Source organism: Patiria miniata, unplaced genomic scaffold (assembly GCF_015706575.1).
Source record: "Patiria miniata isolate m_02_andy unplaced genomic scaffold, ASM1570657v1 HiC_scaffold_20, whole genome shotgun sequence".
Taxonomy (NCBI): Eukaryota; Metazoa; Echinodermata; class Asteroidea; order Valvatida; family Asterinidae; genus Patiria; species Patiria miniata.
The window spans coordinates 19732822-19751178 of record NW_024037059.1 but is presented as its reverse complement, the minus strand read 5'-3'; the positions used below and the strand labels follow the sequence as shown (position 1 = coordinate 19751178).

At 38.6% G+C, this 18357-nt stretch overlaps 1 protein-coding gene across 1 annotated transcript in view; it reads left to right on the top strand.

Moving 5' to 3' along the window:
• Positions 1-1957: 1957 nt before the first annotated feature.
• Positions 1958-18357, top strand: part of LOC119727852 (mastermind-like protein 3) — a 28940-nt gene continuing 12540 nt past the window's right edge. The window contains exon 1 of the mRNA XM_038199927.1: positions 1958-2881. Coding sequence (XP_038055855.1) covers positions 2585-2881 — 297 coding nt within the window. The 5' untranslated portion in view covers positions 1958-2584. The remainder of the gene's footprint in view (positions 2882-18357) is intronic.

Here is an 18357-nt window from a genome sequence, read left to right as displayed (position 1 = left end):
GCCCTCTGACCACTATTGAACTTTAGAAAAGCTGACGCAGCATTTAGTGCTTTGGCAGGCAAAAATCATTTTCTACAGTCTACTTTTATTTGTAGTTTTGTTGGTGGGGACTCGGGGGGGGGGGAACAAGAACTGGAACGGCGAAGCATTTTTCTCGCCCCCCCCCAAAAAAAAATAAAGAAAAAACGGCCGTTCTCGAGAATAACTTTTCAAGGCTTCAACGAGAGCATTTTGGGGGGTTGTAGTCCACGTTTGTATACCAACCGCACGCATCCTTGATCCGTTAACATTTCGTAGTAGAGGGGCTGGGCCCAAGGAGAAAATATTGATGACGATCGTTCTCAATAAACGAATTTTTTTTGTAATTACATCACATCAAAGTGAATAAAAAAAAAATGCTCGGCAATTACTGGCGCACTCGTATACAAAATGTAAAGCACCATGTGCAGTCCACCGCAAATGGATATTTTGGAGGACAGAAACATGATTTCTGTTCCGGCCGAGTCATGATCGTACTGATGAAAGCCCTCAAAAGGGAAATATAAAGATTGCTGTATTTGTTAAGGGAATCATAATTTGTACAAATTTGTTGTCCCCCCAACAGTATGTTTGGTATCATCAAGCCCACCAAATATTTTAAAGATGTTTTAATAATTTTGTTTAGGGGGATGAGAATACGTTAGCCCTTTCTCTACGGTTTAAGAATCGGACATTCACGCGTTCAGAGAGTCACCGTCGAACTGTTCAAGAGGATATTCCATAGACTAAGAACAATAAACGCTAGAAAGTACTCTTTTTTTAGAACATTTTCCGATTAAGACATTAACGTTTGTGATTCTTTTGTTCTCACGGTGTTTGCGTCCTAATTGTTTTCAAACAGGTTGAGACGCCGAACAACTTCCAGTAAAGTATTGAAACGACGTCAATCGCAAGAACACCGTTTACACAATGTAGACAACTATCCTGCTGATATAATGATACAATCTTTGAAAATTTCACGATAACAATAAGTGCCAGCATATTTTAACAGATCTGGCCAACAACTTGAAATCATGTTCCAACTTGCTCAGGCCAACAGAGTGCGCGTGATGCAAGATTTAATTTCTTGCATTAAGAATTCGGGATTTTTATTCTCATTTCTGACGAAATATATGCGGGGGGAAATACGGGGTGAGTCAAAAAAAAAGCGGAACCCAAACCCCAAAAATTTCATTTCATATTCAAAAAAAATATGTAGCACCAAAAATAATAATGACTGGAAAGCCAATTTCACATGCTACTTTCAGATGGCAAAATTGCTCAATCCGTTCAAAGAATTCACTATTGAAACACAATGATCCTAAAACCATCTTTCGTCCAAAAATGCGATTTCAAGAATCGTCACGATTGTCTTCAAACATCACCAGCGATAAAACCTCAGTTTAAAAGTAAAAAATACTCAACAAAGTCCTTTTGAAGGCCTGTCTTAAAAAAAAGTAGATTTTATAATCATATTGTTTGCCTAACCAGGGTTGTTAATAAAGATATTGTGTACTACATTGTTGAAACAAATATTCTGTGTCATTTTCTTTGTTGTTCCAAACAGTCAGAATAGTGAGAATACACAATAAATTGCTCCTTTTTGGGGGGGGGGGGAGAAAAGAGGTTTAGGGCCATTGCGTTTAAATGGTGGCATTCTTTGAACGGATTGGGCAATGTCAGCATTTTTCTTCATCTAAAAGTAGCTTATGAAATTGTTGGCTTTCCAGTCATTATTATTTTTGGGGCTACATTTTTTTAAAATATGAATTATGAAATATGTTTTTGGGGTTTGGGTTCCGCTTTTTTGACTAGCCCTGTATGGCCAGCGGGCATAAATGACGCTTGTGTGGTACATGCAATGCTTAACCGCATTTCTGGGATTTTTTTTTTTTTTCAGAGAAAAAAATCCCAGCAAAAAAGTATTGCCGACTCAATTCAAAACTATGAATTTGCGTTTTCATAATGATGTGGCAACTTCCGTAAATAATATTTTTAGTGTACAGGTCTCTGCTATGAGCCAATGCAACACAATTTCCCTATTTTCTGGCGAGAGATGATGTCATTCGGGGAAAAAGATCCGGCTACACACTAACAAACTTTCATTTCGAAAAACTCATCAATAATATTCCACCAGGGCGGAGCTTATCTGCGAAAAAAAGAAGAAGAAACTTACGGACGGATGGAAGAACGTCAATCATACATATTCATTTTGTATGCTAATAATATACCGTCGCCTGTCGGTCGTGCGAGAGTGCAGTACTCCGGTGGATGGGCCGCCGATACACGGTGTGCGTAAATAACCGTGCGTGCGTTTTTCTATGTTGTTCATTTACATCCAACGCTAGTGATAGGGTCAGCTGCATGCAATAGCCGGCCGGAAACTACACAGCGCGCTGCACATTGCATGCATACAGTATACTTAACACACGTACCGAATCTGTGTACATTACATGTACGTGGTTAGCCAAGTTAGCTGGGCTCAGCCGAGATTCTCGTCCAAAACCCCATTTTTCGGGGTAGTTGTCAAAACCCAACCGGCACCATTGTGGTTGTAGCAGACACGATGGGGGATTTCATGTCCCCCAAGAAACAGCATGTCGTGGATCGGATCAGGGAAAGGCTGGAGCGGTGCAAGAAACACCAGGAACTGTCGCAGTTGCGATACGACTCGACAAGGGACGAGCGATGGTCGCAGGAGCGACAGGAGAAAGATATACTCCACCAACGCTACCAGGACAACCGGAGCAGACGACAACCCAAGGGTCCCAAGCAGGACGGGGGACAGAATAAGACCAAGAGCGAAGGGAACACCACGGGGACCGGAGGAGCGGAGGGCCCGGGCGGCAGGGGGACGGTCTCGGTGAGTTGCCTCCCTTGTTGTTTTGTCACTTGTTTATGGAGGGGATGTGGTTCATTGATATGGCGTCCGCTGTTCATACAGACTACAGCAACTACAGCTGTAGTTGGCAATCAGTACACAAACACCGCAGACATTGACTGGACTGTGCATGTAATATCTGACTATAGTGCTACTGAGTACTGTAGACTTGACAGTATTTTTCAACATTTTGTACAGATCTCAGAAATTATATTTCAGTCGAGTCATGTGGGAAAACTTAAAAAAAGATTGACAGTTATGTACATGTATCAAGGCAACTTAATGTGCCTTTTGCTTCCTCTACAGACTAGACAACCACTTAGTCATGGTCAATCATTGTATTTAATGTTGGCATAATAATTACATTTCCCAAAAACACTTGCTCAAATCTTTTGTAATATGTGTTGTGTTCATGTCTTTCGTTACAGTTATTGCAGTTAGTCTAATACTCGGGTGATAAATAATCATTGCAACTCCAATTTTGAATCATAGGAGAAAATCTATTCTAAATAAGGCAAAAAAATAGTTCTGCTTCTGGTTTCCCTACCTACCCTATTCTGACAGCCCCTACCCTATTTTTTATGGGAAAATGAGAATAAAACACCCAAAACCATCAATTACTACCTTTTACACTTGACTGCACGCAGACGTCTCCATATGATCATACACCCCAAAAAATGCCAAAAAAATTTTTTTTTTCTATAGATCTACAAAATTCTCTACAACATAATTCAGGACGTGTTCCACTAAATGTTATTGGCATTTGCAACATTTTTTTTGCACATCTTGGAATTTTGATAAATGCATAAAATAAAGGATTCAGTTGGTCAGCTTGCGTTAAGTTGATGTTTGATTTTGCTAAAATATTTCTGTCGCTAATTATAATTAAATGAGTTGTTTCATTGTGACAAACACCCTTCTGTAGAAAGTTTTGTCGCATCCATAATTAGACATTATCATTAGAAAGTGCAGCTCGCGTTTGTACAGTACAAACTGACACAATTTTACTGGCACAACCCCTACTTTGCTATTGGCAAGTTGACACTGTCATCGCCAGGCAGAAATTCAGGCCGAAAAACAATCCCCACATTGCCACAAATAGATACCCGTGTTCCCATGGCTCCTCAAGGAGTGGCATGTAAAATGTAGGTCTTCATTGCCTGGGCTTAGATTATGCGCATATTTGGTCCCAATAAACATACAGTGTGTATGCTAGTTCTCTATAATTGACCAGGGCTACACCTAGATCTTTACTGTGATTGTAGTGCATCAGATTATAATTTAATAAAAGCACTGAAAGAATGTGTTCCATTTTTTTCGGGTCTTTTCTCAGAGCATTTGCATAAAACACAGAATATATTTGTTGTCAAGAATGTCTCTAATTTGCATTCTTTATTCAAATTCCCCGTGTGCAAGTTTGAAGCCTTTGCAGAACATTACACCCTTTTTATGTTAATGTTAAGAAGTTAAACAGCCTGAAGGCATCAACAATTTTGTTGCAAGGTTAACCATAAAATGGAGCATTTACTTAAAGGTTTTGCCCCCCTCCTCTGCCAGTGTTTACAGAACAAACCAGGACTAGTACAACTGGGGTTTTTTTTTCAGGAAAGGGTGGGGAACATCAAAACTAAGTCAAGTCGAATTTGAAATGTCCATCCCTTCTTGTTGTTGACTTACAGAATGATGAACTTAAAAAAAAGCTGAGAGTAAATATTCATTCAGTGAAATTACAATAGGATATTTGGGCTTATTTCTCCTATGTTATTATTCGAAAACAGCCACAAGGCATGAATGCATTAGATAAGACCAGGTTTTCAAACTGCTGCAAACTCCCAAGTTCATCAAACTCAGAGCCCTGGTCAAACCCCGGAGACAAGTGCCAAAACTCGGGGAGATCAGTTTTCATCCGTCATAAATTTTTCCCCCCAAATTGCTGTTGGCCACAATTTGATGGACTAGTTTTCATCCCATGCATGAAGCTCACGTTGACAATCTTGAAGAAAAATTATAATTCTGACATCGAAGGCAGGTTTATCAAGTAAAGTTGAGTTGTGTGTTTTTTTGTCAAAGAAGTAACTCATAATATTGTTTAAAGGAATTTATAGAAAAATGTTTGATGGTGAAAAGTTTCAGTCTTCTTTCTGTTGCCGAATTTACAAAAAAGGTTTATCAGTATGCCTGATTACTTGATATAAAACCCCCTAAATTTCTTTGAGGCATTTAAATTTACATTTTTATTCTTTTAAATTTTTTTACTTGTCTTCCCACAGTACTCTCAAAATCTTGTTCCTATTATTTGAAACATCAGCAGAAATCATGGACATGTTTGTCTAATTTTGGCCTAATGGACACGTGTGTTTAAATACATGAGGATGTCATTCACATACATGTAGCCTGTAGGACTATCGTTTTTGAAACACCAATATACATGTATATTATTTATCCACATATTTCTCTTGCATGTCCCACAAGCACATTCACTTTGTGCATACATTCGGAACGGGTCGTACTCATAATAAAACTTTTGAAATGCGCATTGAAACACATATTTCTTTTTCATGGCCCTCGCAACTGTACTGTCTGTACGTACAGTGTGTCTGCAATACAGTGTTTGTCTCGTTCGTCAGTCAGTGGGGTTCCCCATTTTGTTGTGCAGTGAGTCAGTACAAACTCCCCTGCATCACATTCATGGAACTAGCCGGATATCGTCCGGCGTTGCCCTCTGTGCATTGGATTCATGCACTGACACACGTTCACAGTAACCTGACCGGGTGACGATGACATACATACACATGTACACCTTGATAAATGCATCAGTAGTAGCTGTGTACATATTATACACCAGTACAATGCATAGTGTTCATCTTGTGTACTGTATATGTACATGGATACGTACTATGTACACCTGCACACAGGCTTACCGGTATGTCAAAGTTCATTGTGCTCTCAAATAATGAGTAAGCGTGGGCATTACCCTCCTTTTCTTTTCAAGAAGACTCTATATTATAAGTCCGGCAGTCATCTACCAACCACACACAAGCGGAAGTGAAGGTTTCTAGAAAGCACTTACATAAAGGATATTTTTTTAAACTGGTGAAGAAAAAATGTATCCAGTTCAAAACAGGAAGTAGAGTAAAACGTGTGGGTGTACTGGTAGACTTCGACTCATCGATTGGCGGTGTCAGGTGTCAAGATTTTACATGAAAGTTCGGGGGTGTCGAAAATAACAACAAACTAAGAACGATTTATTAGTCAGTTTCAATTTGGGGACCTTCTTTTTGTCTAGCAATACAGGAAGGGACTTTGATTAAGTCTTTTATGAACATAACGCAAAGTTTGTAAACTTTGTTTTTGGACTATTTGTACAATTTGTGCACTTTGTTCTGTGTAATTAATTAGATGTTTTTGTTTCAAGTCAGCATTATAATTTAATCTTGCTAAAAATAAAACTGTTTAAGGAATGCAGTCATAAAACAACATTTCTACTGACTAGAGGAGTCTTATGCTCAGCTACAACATGTCATGATAATGATTTTTCTTTGACAAGTAAAACTTGGGAAAATGTGATAATTGTTAATGAGTTGTTCCTCCTCTTGTTACTCTTTCTCCGATTGGAGAAAATGTTACAGGATTTTACATATTTTGACAAGGATTTCCAGAATTTATTTGATGGACTTAAAAAAAAGACAGTATGTTGTACAAGACATTTGTAAAAGTGTAGATGAACTTTAGATATTCAATAATTTATAATAAATCATGATAATTAATGAATGATAACACATTGGTGACAGTTGTATCTTTTGAGCATTTGATTTATAAAGCAGTCCTTCTTTTGATTTGATTCATTTATTTCTTCACTGCAACATCAGTACATAAAATATCAGAAAACCACATAAATAACGAATCGTATCAGTCGATTTTTTGTGTATAAGCATGGGATCTGTCTAACTACGTGTAAGTTTAGTTGTAATTTCCCAAGAAACTTTAAAAAGATAATAAGTATGAAAAGAAATGAAAAAAAAAATGATAAGTATGAAAAGAAATGAAAGTTAACAGAGAAATTTAAGTATGTCAGCTATAAAGACTCAATGAAAGAACATAAATCTTCATTATCGTAATTGCTTCGTTTCCCCGTTTTCCTTGAGGTTTCCATATCCCAATTGCAACCCTCTAAATAGCGAACACATGCATGTTGTCAACAACACGAGTAGGTCTATATTACAAGACACATCCCACGCACTTGGCCATTTCAATGTCTCAAGCATACAATATTCGTACTTCATTTTAACATTGCACATTGAGCTTTAGAGGGTGATTCTTCAGAAATTGAAACTAAATAATTTATAGGGAAAATATTTTTTTTATGTGATGTAATGCAAACGCTTACTGTTCACTAAAGTGTGGCTAGTAAGTAAAGATGCAAATTTCTTAACATGTTTCATAAGTTGGTTTTTCTGTGCATATAAATTAGCATAATTTTAATTACAAAATGTTGCACATGAGATCGATCAAAACGAAACACACCTGACCACAGAACAATTCCCATTTAGTGTCAAATTAAAGCAGAGGGTGTACATTGTTTAATTCTGTAAATCACAAAAAGACTTGTCTTACTCCAAAATAAGTATGGGGGTGTGTGTGTGTCCTTAGAACTTTTGAGAAAAGCATGAATTTCCAGTATATGGGTTCAATAACATATTTGTGTCTGATGTCACACCCGTGACCAGACTTTGAAACAATTTGTGAAACTTTTAAGGTAGGGAGTAAAATTCAAAAATCTGATGAGCCCAATTTTATGTCACACAGTGACCAAAGAATGGCCCTACACAGGCATTTTCACAATTTATTCTAAAACAGATGAAAAATTTAGGGTGTAGATGGTTTGTACTGTAGAGATCCAATGGTCCCGTCCCACATCAGAGTAAATTTGAATAATCTTTCAACTTATCCAAAACTTACACTTCATAGATGAAGCAGAACAATGCAATCTATTGTCGTTTACATGAACACTGTGCAAAAGTTTTGGCTTTGCCACAGAATTTTGTTGGTCATTGATTGAAAGTGTGCATACATGTATAACAATTTTATGCAAATTTATGGTTTTTGTTATTGTTAAGATGTACATGTATGTACCTGTACATGCATAGGATGACCTCGTTTGAGGTCAGACAGTATGTGTGCATACTCTGGAGGAACATGTGTGCTAGCAGTACCCTCATCTGTATAAAGTTGACATTCTGCACCCAAAACCTTCGCAAAGGCCACGCTGAGGTTATGTAGGGAGGAAACACATGTATTGAAAACAATATCTGCATATTTAACAATACCCATATTTGGATTGTACAGTTCCATTGGGCATTTATTGGACATACAATAAAATATATCATGTAAAACACATACATTGTAGAATTGACCCAGTCTTGTTAAAATGGTCAATGGGAGGAGACTTTTGAGACGTTGGTGGCAGCAAACATACCGGTCCTTTTTCCATTGTTTCGTCATATTGAGCATGCGTGCTTTGGCTAAGTAAACATGACGTAAACAATTGAAAAAGGGCTGATATGTTTGCTGCCACCAACGTTTCATTTGTTATTACATACATATTACATTTTATTTATCATTGTGCAATCAAATGAATAAATAAATTGAACCCCAAGAAATTCACCATTTTTTACCCTATCTCCCTAGGGGATGTGCAAAATTATATTGAAATTGGAGGATTCAGGACTGTAGGGCTATAGCTGTTAACAATACTTGCTGAATAACATTTGTTTTGGTTTTAGAGACATACATGTACCGGTACTCATGTATATACAATACATGTACAATGAATACAATTATGGCACAGTGCGGTAAATAAATCCACCCAATTATTTACCTGGTCACTACCCGCAACCCCGCTCATCATTAACTGAAGCCAAACCTTCACTAATCATACAATGTAAGCCCTGCGCTGTACAAATATTCATGATATCTCTGTTTTTTTGTCATGCGAGATCCCATTGCACGTACGGTGGATCTGCTCTCCCAAATTAGCCTCGGACCAAAACAAGACGAGCCACTAAATATCCCCCAACTCATGCAATATTCAGTGTTTTATTCTGATCAGTCGTACACTTTGCAATGTAATTCAATAATAAGCCACTTCACTTTTTTTTTTTTGGTCCTTTTTTTTTTTTTTTTTTTTTTTCAACCAGACCCCAGACTCGGATAATAAATTCAGTTTCTCTCCCAGCACTGTGCGAGACAGAGAACTCTCCGCGGCGCGATAGGTGAAACATGCATCAGTATGGATAAACTCATCTCGCTGTGAAGTAATGTCCACCCTGGGGCTCCATATATGCATGGCGGGCAATTGCGGAGATAACGGGCTACTGTTTATGCATTTGTATTGGCTAGTCATTGTGTTCGTAAAATAATCCGAGCGCAGACACATTTACATTGTGCGTATATGTGTGCAGCTTTGATTGTGTACTCAAAGTACGTTAGAAAAGGAAGTAAATAAAAAGGATGAGAAATTTCAGTTTTCATCAATTTAAATTGAATTGAAAAAAAAAAGATTGTGATAGGCACTGACTGCGTCACTTGCCTCCCTTGCATGTATTGCAGGCATGTGTGGTTCTAAAAGGTGCAATCTTAATTTACCAGGTCAAATATTTGTTGGGAAGATTTCTATTTTTGCAGTTTTACCTCAAGAGCCATATTTATTTGTAACCTAGTCAATGAACTATGGTTCTACACAACAGCAACTGATGTATTAAAAATACATCAATAGCAGCCATGTTACAAGGTACTTTCTGCAAGCTTCTGCTGGAGATGTACATACATGTACGGTACTTGTAAAATATCCGTCTTACATGCCAACGGTCTGCTCAAAATCTAAATATAAACCAGAATTTGGGGTGTCCTCATATTTTTCCCACAGAGGTCATTATTATTGAATGTTCCATATCTTGATTCTGCAATTTGAATTTTGAGTGCAGAAATGTGGTGTGTTTATTCAGAGCATTATGCAAAGCACTGACCACTGTTACAAAAAACACCAGAGACACAGCATGAACTCATTAACATACATGTACGAATAAATATGCAAAAATCATACATGTATTCAAACTTAAAGCTATAGTCCATCATTTGCAGCCATCCGAATAGTAACTGGCGTAATTACTGTTAAAAAGAAACTTGGTTGAAAGATAGTAAGGGAACTAAACTCCCTGTGAAATTATTCTTTCTGGGAAGCTGTCATTTTGAAGTAATCAACGAAAGAAGGCATTTCCAACGGTGATTCTTAAGAAGCACCGTAGGAAAATTTAAATTAGTAGTTCATTTTGTTATTCAGCGCAGCGCGCACAAGTATTGGAACGACGCACACGCGCGCGCGGTTGTTATTATTCGTCAGATCAGTGCGTGATGCCGTGTATAGCTGAAATTCAAAACAATTCAAAACATGATTTAGTAACTTTTGATTTGAAATTGAGATCTTAGAATGCTGCTTTTCTCGGAATGTATAGCTGAAGCTTAGCTGAAACTTCATCAGGTTATTTGCTCAGTATCCTTCATTATATTTTAAACACTTTTGTTGCTTCAAACGAACAAAATACACTAATTACAAATGATGGAGTATAGCTTTAAGCAAAAATAAAACACCCTGCTTTAGTTTAGGCCCAAGTGTTTATGAACATTGTACATGTAGTACACAATGTATGTATTAATGTACAATGTAGTATGTATTTGTACCGGTATGTAGTCATGAATGTGATAGAGCCTATCTAGTTCTACTTTTGCATACTGTATGATGATTAGCTCTGTTAAAGTACAATTGTACTGCCTTTTTTTTGTCACTGAACTGAGTACGCTTAATTTTAACAGTACTCGGTACACATGCATACATGTACATGTACAGTATCAGACTGCACATAATTATTAATCAGAAACACTGCGCTTTACCATTGCTCACTGTCACAGTGTCACCTGGCCCAGTTACCCAGGGCAACTGAGGTCATCTGGGGTCAGGGATGGCCATGTTACCTGGGCCCAGATTCATACACTAGCAATGATGATTTCGATGCTGCAAGGTATGCCGTAGGGGTTGCGTGAACACCAGTTTTACATGTACATGTACTTTATTCTGTTTTCTGAAAGAGAGATTGCTCTGTGATGATAGTTTATCACTCAATAGACCTTATGCATTGAGGCGGAGTCAGAGGGCAGTGGTTTTGTGTTGCTTGGATAGGCTTGAGTAAACCATTTGCGCATTCATTGTTACTGAATTAAAACAACAAATAACACCCTCCAAGGCACAAACAATGCATAAGGTTCGTTGTCCCGTAACTACAATATTTTTTTTTTCCACTCTCGAAAATGGGACAAGATGGGTCGATGATGCACAGTAGACTGAGAACTAGAATATTTTGTAATTTTGTTGGTTTTGTGCGGTATGCGAATGTGCTGTCAATCTCATGTGTGAGTCATAAAGTTCATTTCTTCAAAGTTGAGACTACAATTAAACTACAGTTTTGCGCAGTTCTGAGGTTTGGTGAAGTTCAAGTCTGCAAGTGTTTCGGTGGAACAGGCCTACCGCACATGCACCTCGCATCACGTGTGGAATGTGTCAATTACAAAGTTTAATTTCTTAGGAAAGAATTGAGTCGACAAATTCATTTAGTTCAGTACTACAGTTGGGTTACAGAATGTAAGTTCAAGTCCGCAAATGTTCTACTGGATCAGTTCTACTATACAAACTGGTACTTGTGCATTTTACATGAACCCCTTTAGCACTTGCTTACATTGTATTACATTGTATTTACTCCTCCATGAATCCATGAAACCATAGAGTGCCGGGGCAGCTTGGGGCAGTATAAGGTGTAACAGGCAGGGCGGTTTGGGGCAGTACAAGGGCTAAAGGAATACATAATGCACATGTAGAGTTGCTACAGGTATTAAAATGTATACAAAATATATGCACTGATCAGGTCACCCAGCTGACTTTCAGTACACACACGCAAGGACGCGCCGTGCACAAGACCTACCAGTACATGTAATTGTAGATCCCTTCCCTAACACTTAACAGGGATTATCCTGACCCCTGCAGGAGTCCAGGAAGCCAAGTGCTTACAAGGGACTCCTCCCTGGATCGTGCAATACGGGACTGAACTCTGCCTGAACCACCTATTGTCATTTAAAGACACTGTGTCACTTTTGTAAAAGAAAATGTTTTCCATCAAAAGTTTCTTCATTTTCAATGTTGAGCTCAGTACTGTATGGTGCGGTCCAAAGTGTGCTTACATTGTCAAGTATTTGGTTGAGAACAAGGACTTTTCCTCAAAAGATACAGTATCATCTATGATGTGATGTTCCTTTTTTTGACAAAATGCAGTTTGTTTAAGCTCACAGTAGCTTAAGTGACGAGTAAGCTCCCAGGCCATTTGGGCTAGGAACCATCCTCAAGCCTGCAAATTGGACAATTGCCAACATGCCAGAACTGGATTCATCCTCAATCCCACAAAATCATCTGTTATTTCTTGAATGTGTTCAGTGGAGGGGTGACCATTGCCTCAATCCTTCAAAAATCCTGCAACAGTCACTGTTCATGGGTTGAGGCAGTGCGGATGACATTCAGAAGCAGTGCGGATGATATTGAGTATAATGCAGGCCTCAAATTATGCATGAGTGAACAGAAACAATGCTGGGTACAGCCTACCAACCTGACATAATGCATCCTCCAAAAAATAAACAACCATTTTGTTTGCCATTCAGCCTCAATCCTCCAAAATACTCCCAAACCGCCTGGAGAATTTTGGAGGATTGAGGAGGGTTAGGGACGGTTGTAAAACTTTTTACTAATTTTAGACTAGAAAATAAATAAAAATCTTTTGTCTGATCATGTCATCCTTCATCACTCAAATTGCAGAGTAGGCAGGGGTATTATTTCTTTCTTTTTTTACTATTATCTGGCATACGTGCATTCTGTTAGAAGGATGCTACTCAAATTATATTTCCTTCTGTGTTACTGTGGAAGTGCCAAAAGGATAACTCAATTACTAAGTCTCGGAACAATGTTTCTTTTAGGAGAAAGGTTGCCTCCCCCTTAAACTTTGGTGACTGTCTGAGAACGTGAATTTTTACTTGGTTAGGAAAATTTTAATGAAACTTTGTCTAGACCATCTTACATGGAATGTGTACCTGTTTTCTTACATTTCATGCTTTTCAAAAATACAGTAGCTGCCTTCAATTTTCTCTGATATACAATGTATTGAATCAGGAAATGTTTTTTATTGACCACCCGTTTTGTAATTGATTTGCCCTGAATTGTGTGAAATCAAGCAGCTGTGTCGATTTTTTTTGTTTTATCCAAATGCATATTGTATAAACATTGTGTTACTTTTGTAGACACTTCAGGAACAGGGCTGTAACATTCCCGGGCAATTCTTTGAATTTTGCTTGGAGAAAGTGAAAGTACTCCTTGAACTCTGAACTTTCGTCTTGGAAAAGTCGTTTCAGGGAAAGGGTTACTTTGCCATGATCTACAAATTTGCATTTTTTTCTCCAATGTCTTTGCAACTTTTCATATCAAATTGTTGCCCCTGCATGTGTTTAAAAAGGCCAGAAACTGACCGGAAATTTTTCCTTCAATATTCTTTAACTGGTGACAGTGACTGGTTCTACAGCAAAATGATTTAGGTTACTTCTTGGACTTGAGGATAATGTGAACAACTTGCAGTTTGCAGATTTGATTTTTTCCTAGTATCTTTAAAAGTTTTCATCAAATTGCAGCATGGCTTCTGGCCCCAGAGTTAGCATGTAATGTAATTACTCCACCCATCCGTTTTTGTCCCCCTAGTGCTGTTGTTTCTCTTGATTGTTATCAAGCTTTGCACTTCAAGGTTTTTTTGGGGCTAATACATAGAGTGTAGTTTTATAACCAAATGAAATTACGGAGTGATCGAACCACATCGGCTCAAACTGTGTGGATGTCGATTTTTTTTAAGGGTGTTATGTTGAAACCTCTGAATAATTTGTAAATAAACTAAGTAGCCTTTAGGCCAAAAAAAAGTCTCCGGTTTCTGGTATGCGCGCGCGTCGCCGTAGACATGCGCGTCGGCAAAATGAAAAAGTTTTTTTTTCAATGAAAGATGATGTCTCAAAACCGCCAAACTCACTGGTTTGACTGGAATCCTGCTGCTGCACAATTTTAACGTGTTTTTGGCTGGGGTTATGATCGAGAATAAGCTTTGTGTGGCCTCTCTGGACTCCCATATATTTGCACCAAGTTTAGTCGGGCACCATTTGCAGTCATCAGCCGACATTTGAGGCAAAAAAATCAGGTAAAAAAAAAAACCGCGTTGCCGCACCACTTTTTGGGCAAGCTCCATACCAGAAACCGGAGACCTTTTTTTGGCCTCAGTTGTGTAGTAACTTTGCTGTATGCTCATCATGTACAATGTACATGTACATGTACTTCAGTTGAATTCACATACAATTGAATTCTGTACAGTGTAGGACTCCATAATTTAGAAGAGAAAACATACAAATTCATAGAACAGTTACTGTAATGACATCTGTTGTTGGTCTTGTTCTGTTGTATGATGTGTTTTGTATTTTAATTTGTCAGTTTATTGATTGTCCGTTCGTCTGATCATTGTTAGGTTGGTTTGTTTGTGGGTCTCTTTCACATTTAATTTAAATACCAAAACGTTGTGCTCAATAAAAGCCAACTTCAACTCGACTGTAATGTACAGTTATAAATGTGCATTTGAATATTAAGTTTGTGTGAAAAAAGGTGTGGCTAAACCATATAGACAAAAAGATTAAGCGCAGAAATGTATGTACTGGTACAGGTAGTACATGTCCAGTACTTGTGTATGCCCGGTTATTTGTTGTGATCAAAGTACACGTGTGTACTGAGAAACAGTATGTAGTAAAAATACTGTATAGAACTTAGCCTTGGGCATTGTTCAAACTTTGCTAGTTACACAAAAGTATAATGGAGACTGTTGTTACACGGTAGCATATAATGTGTAATTATGAATTGGAGAGATGTGTATAGTGTATCTTTTACTGAAATCTAATTCTTGGAGTCTTGAATTAAACTCCTAAAAAGTAAAAGATATCATGAAAATAAATTTACCTACATGTTTTGTTTTTGGATATACTTGAGACAGTATGAATATTTTTATTAGACGGGTTTTATTACAAGGTTTTTGGCCTGTGTGTATTTCCCTTTTTTTATTTCACTGTTAGCATCTTCAACACAGCACTGCTAAAGGTGCACACCCGATGTTCTTCAAAAAAATAGGACTCTTTTTTTTGTCGCTATGAATTTCATTTTGGGTGTTTTGTTTTAACGAAAAAACTACTTTATTCCGATTTTAGGAGTCTGCAACCCTCTGAAAAAGATCTTCATTTTATGAACAAGAAACCTGTCGTGCGAGAGCCGAATTATTGGCAAGGCAGGCAGCCAATAATTCAAATTTTGCGAAGAAATAATTCAATAACTAAACGTCGGTGGATTTTGTTGTTCAATGTGTCACTCAAAAGTGGATAACTTTTATATTGCAAGGAAAAGAGCAATTGGAAAAAAATAAAAATAAAAATCGCTGTGAAATTTGAAAATAGCACGGGAGTGCATCTTTAGGGCAGCCCTTAATTTACTGACTGAGTTGAAATGTCAAAGAGTAAAGGGGGAAATTCAAGGTGGGAAGGTTATTTGAAGGAACTTTTGGGGAAGGAAGGGGTGGACTGTGTTATTTCTGCATCGTTGGATCACACGTCCGGCATTGACTGTACGTGTACAAGTATAGGAAGGGTCATCAGCTGTCCCTACCTATGGGCGCCATGCGAGAAAAACAGAAGGGTGCTTTTTACCACCTTCGAGCCCAGTGGACGTGACACACCACATGCGCCTTTTGGTTTGCCGCATATAGCACAAGTACCCATGACTTATTTTATTCTGCATGCGTGTGCACAAAGCCATACTGTCTTTGCGTGAGCTTCAGGTGTCATCGGCAATGTATTCGAATGGCTCTCCCACTCCCAGTGGTCTCCCCCAACTCTCCATTTCTTACCGCTGAGGGGGTACTTGTGCACGGAGCCTATAGGTACATTTGTACACTTCAAATGCTTTAGACAGATTCATCCACCACAGAAGTAGAGTCCGAGTTAGCACTACACTCACGTGCATTTCGTACGCACGCAACATAAACTGTAGCCCTTCGGCCAAGATGCATGCGTACCGGTACTTCAGAATTGAAGAATGTGTGAAGGCACACGTACACCTTGATAATGGCCTCTAATTGTAGTCACTGTATTTTGTCCAGTAGTAACATTGTTTGGGTGCGCTTTTGTTTTGGAATTGGAGGATTTCCCCCAAATAAAATATAATAAATAAAGTATCCATACATACTTAGTTAAAAAGAGCATGCAAAATGTCCCGGTTGTATTGATACTCTTTTACTGTGATTGAAATTGGCAAATGATGGTCTTGATCACGTATGACAGTTGACATAAATGCAGGCCAAAAAGTTTCTTTGATTTTTGATTAATTTTGTGCTGACTCTGGCCGTTATCGCAGGTCCAACGTTATTCTGCCTGAAATATTTCTCGAGAATTTTCATCTTTCAGAAATATGAAACTCTATCTCACAAGTGATGTTCAACTGCTCTACCATCGTTTAGTTCATACAGTGTTCAGCGGGCTTGCAAGCTGTTTGTTTTTTGACCTTGAACTGATAGCTTGGAGTTCAGGGGTTACGTCTATGCAATAGATACTATTGTGCACAGACTGCATGTACATGTACATGTACATGTACATTGTACATGTAGGCCTATGTGCATGTGTACATGTCGATACAGCCATGCGTACAGTGCCAATTGCATGGTGACTGACAGTACGCTGTTTTGGCTAGTGTTCAGTATCGTTGCTTTATGGCCCTGCTGTTGTCGTCCATGTGCATGTATTTCACATTGCTTATTTGTTCGCCTGATTCTGACACTGAATTAAAGATCAATGGAGGTCTCTCGGATCATACAGTACATGTACATGTACATGTATGTATGTTTACTTGAAAGAAACTCATAAAAACTGACAAAAGTAACATTTTGTATTGTGCTACCAATGTGAAGGAGAGCAGAGACTTTATCAAACCACTCATGAACACATTGCCTTCGGCACTTGTCAGTGGAGTTTCATTGTATAAATGCATACAAACGGGTACCGGTACACTATCACATGGCCTTTGTGCTCACTCACTGAAGTTTTGGTCAATTTCCTTGCGAGATCTGAACCAGTAACTTGCAAATTGCATGTACACATACTCCACGGGCAATGAGTATGTCCACATGTTTCTTGCCACTGAAGGAAATCTGTAAAACGTGTTGAAAAACCTGATCAGGACAGAAGCAGTGCCCACAATCTACGTACACAGCCAAGTCTAACCAGCTGCCTGCCGTGAGTAATCTACCGAGGGTGTGTCAACTCTCAACTCGTCCTAGGGTCATACGATCCAACCCTACTTATTTTTCTTTCTTTTACCTTAACATTGACAACTTCCTGAGCCAGTCCAGTTGTGTATAATACTAATAGACGCGCCCGTATTGTCTCGCCCACAAGGAGGGGATATTTTTCATTAGCGGAGCACGGTGGTCTATGCATGTGGGACAGGAAAACTCAATGGCCGGGCCTACTTCTGGAAAGAGCAAAGTCATGGTTGCAAACTTGCACATTTTTTTTTCAAACAAGAATTATTTTTTATTACTAATATTGTTTATTTCTGGTAACGGATTCCTTAAAAGTGTACCTTGCAAGCCTGAAGAAACCTGAAGAGAGGAGACAACATGTGAAGAAATTACAGTTTTAGAAGTTGGAGGAAAACCCCAGAAAAGTGTTCTGGTGGAACCCACAGAATTGGGTGTGGACTGAAGCCCAATCCACATGTGGCCAGGGCAGGAATCGAACCCGGGCCACAGCGGTGGAAGGCGAGGAAAGAACCGCTGCTCCAACCTGACTACTGCTGCGCCAACCTGACTCCCCCTGCGCCTGACTCCCCCTCCGCCAATCTTTACTCCCCTGCCAGAATGACTAATATATTTACAACTTGCTTACTTAATCAAACCAGAGTCTTTAAACAGCAGCGTGCAAACATTGTTTCCCCTTTTTTCTACAAGTGCATTAAGCTTCTCTATTCAGCAGCTTGAACTAAAGAGAACAATGTTATGCCCTTTTAAGGGTTCCATAACATGACGTCGAACTTCCACATCATGCACCATGCTTGTAAATTTCCAACGCTTGCATAGGCTTGTGCGTCAATCATAACATGTAAATTCATAGAGCATCCATAAGGAATTATCTTTACATACAATGTACGTCTACATATACACGCACACAAGGGATACAACCTAAAAAACCTTCTTCTGCTTTGTTCACCCAGTTGCTCCAAACCTACGGTATCTGTACCTTTATAT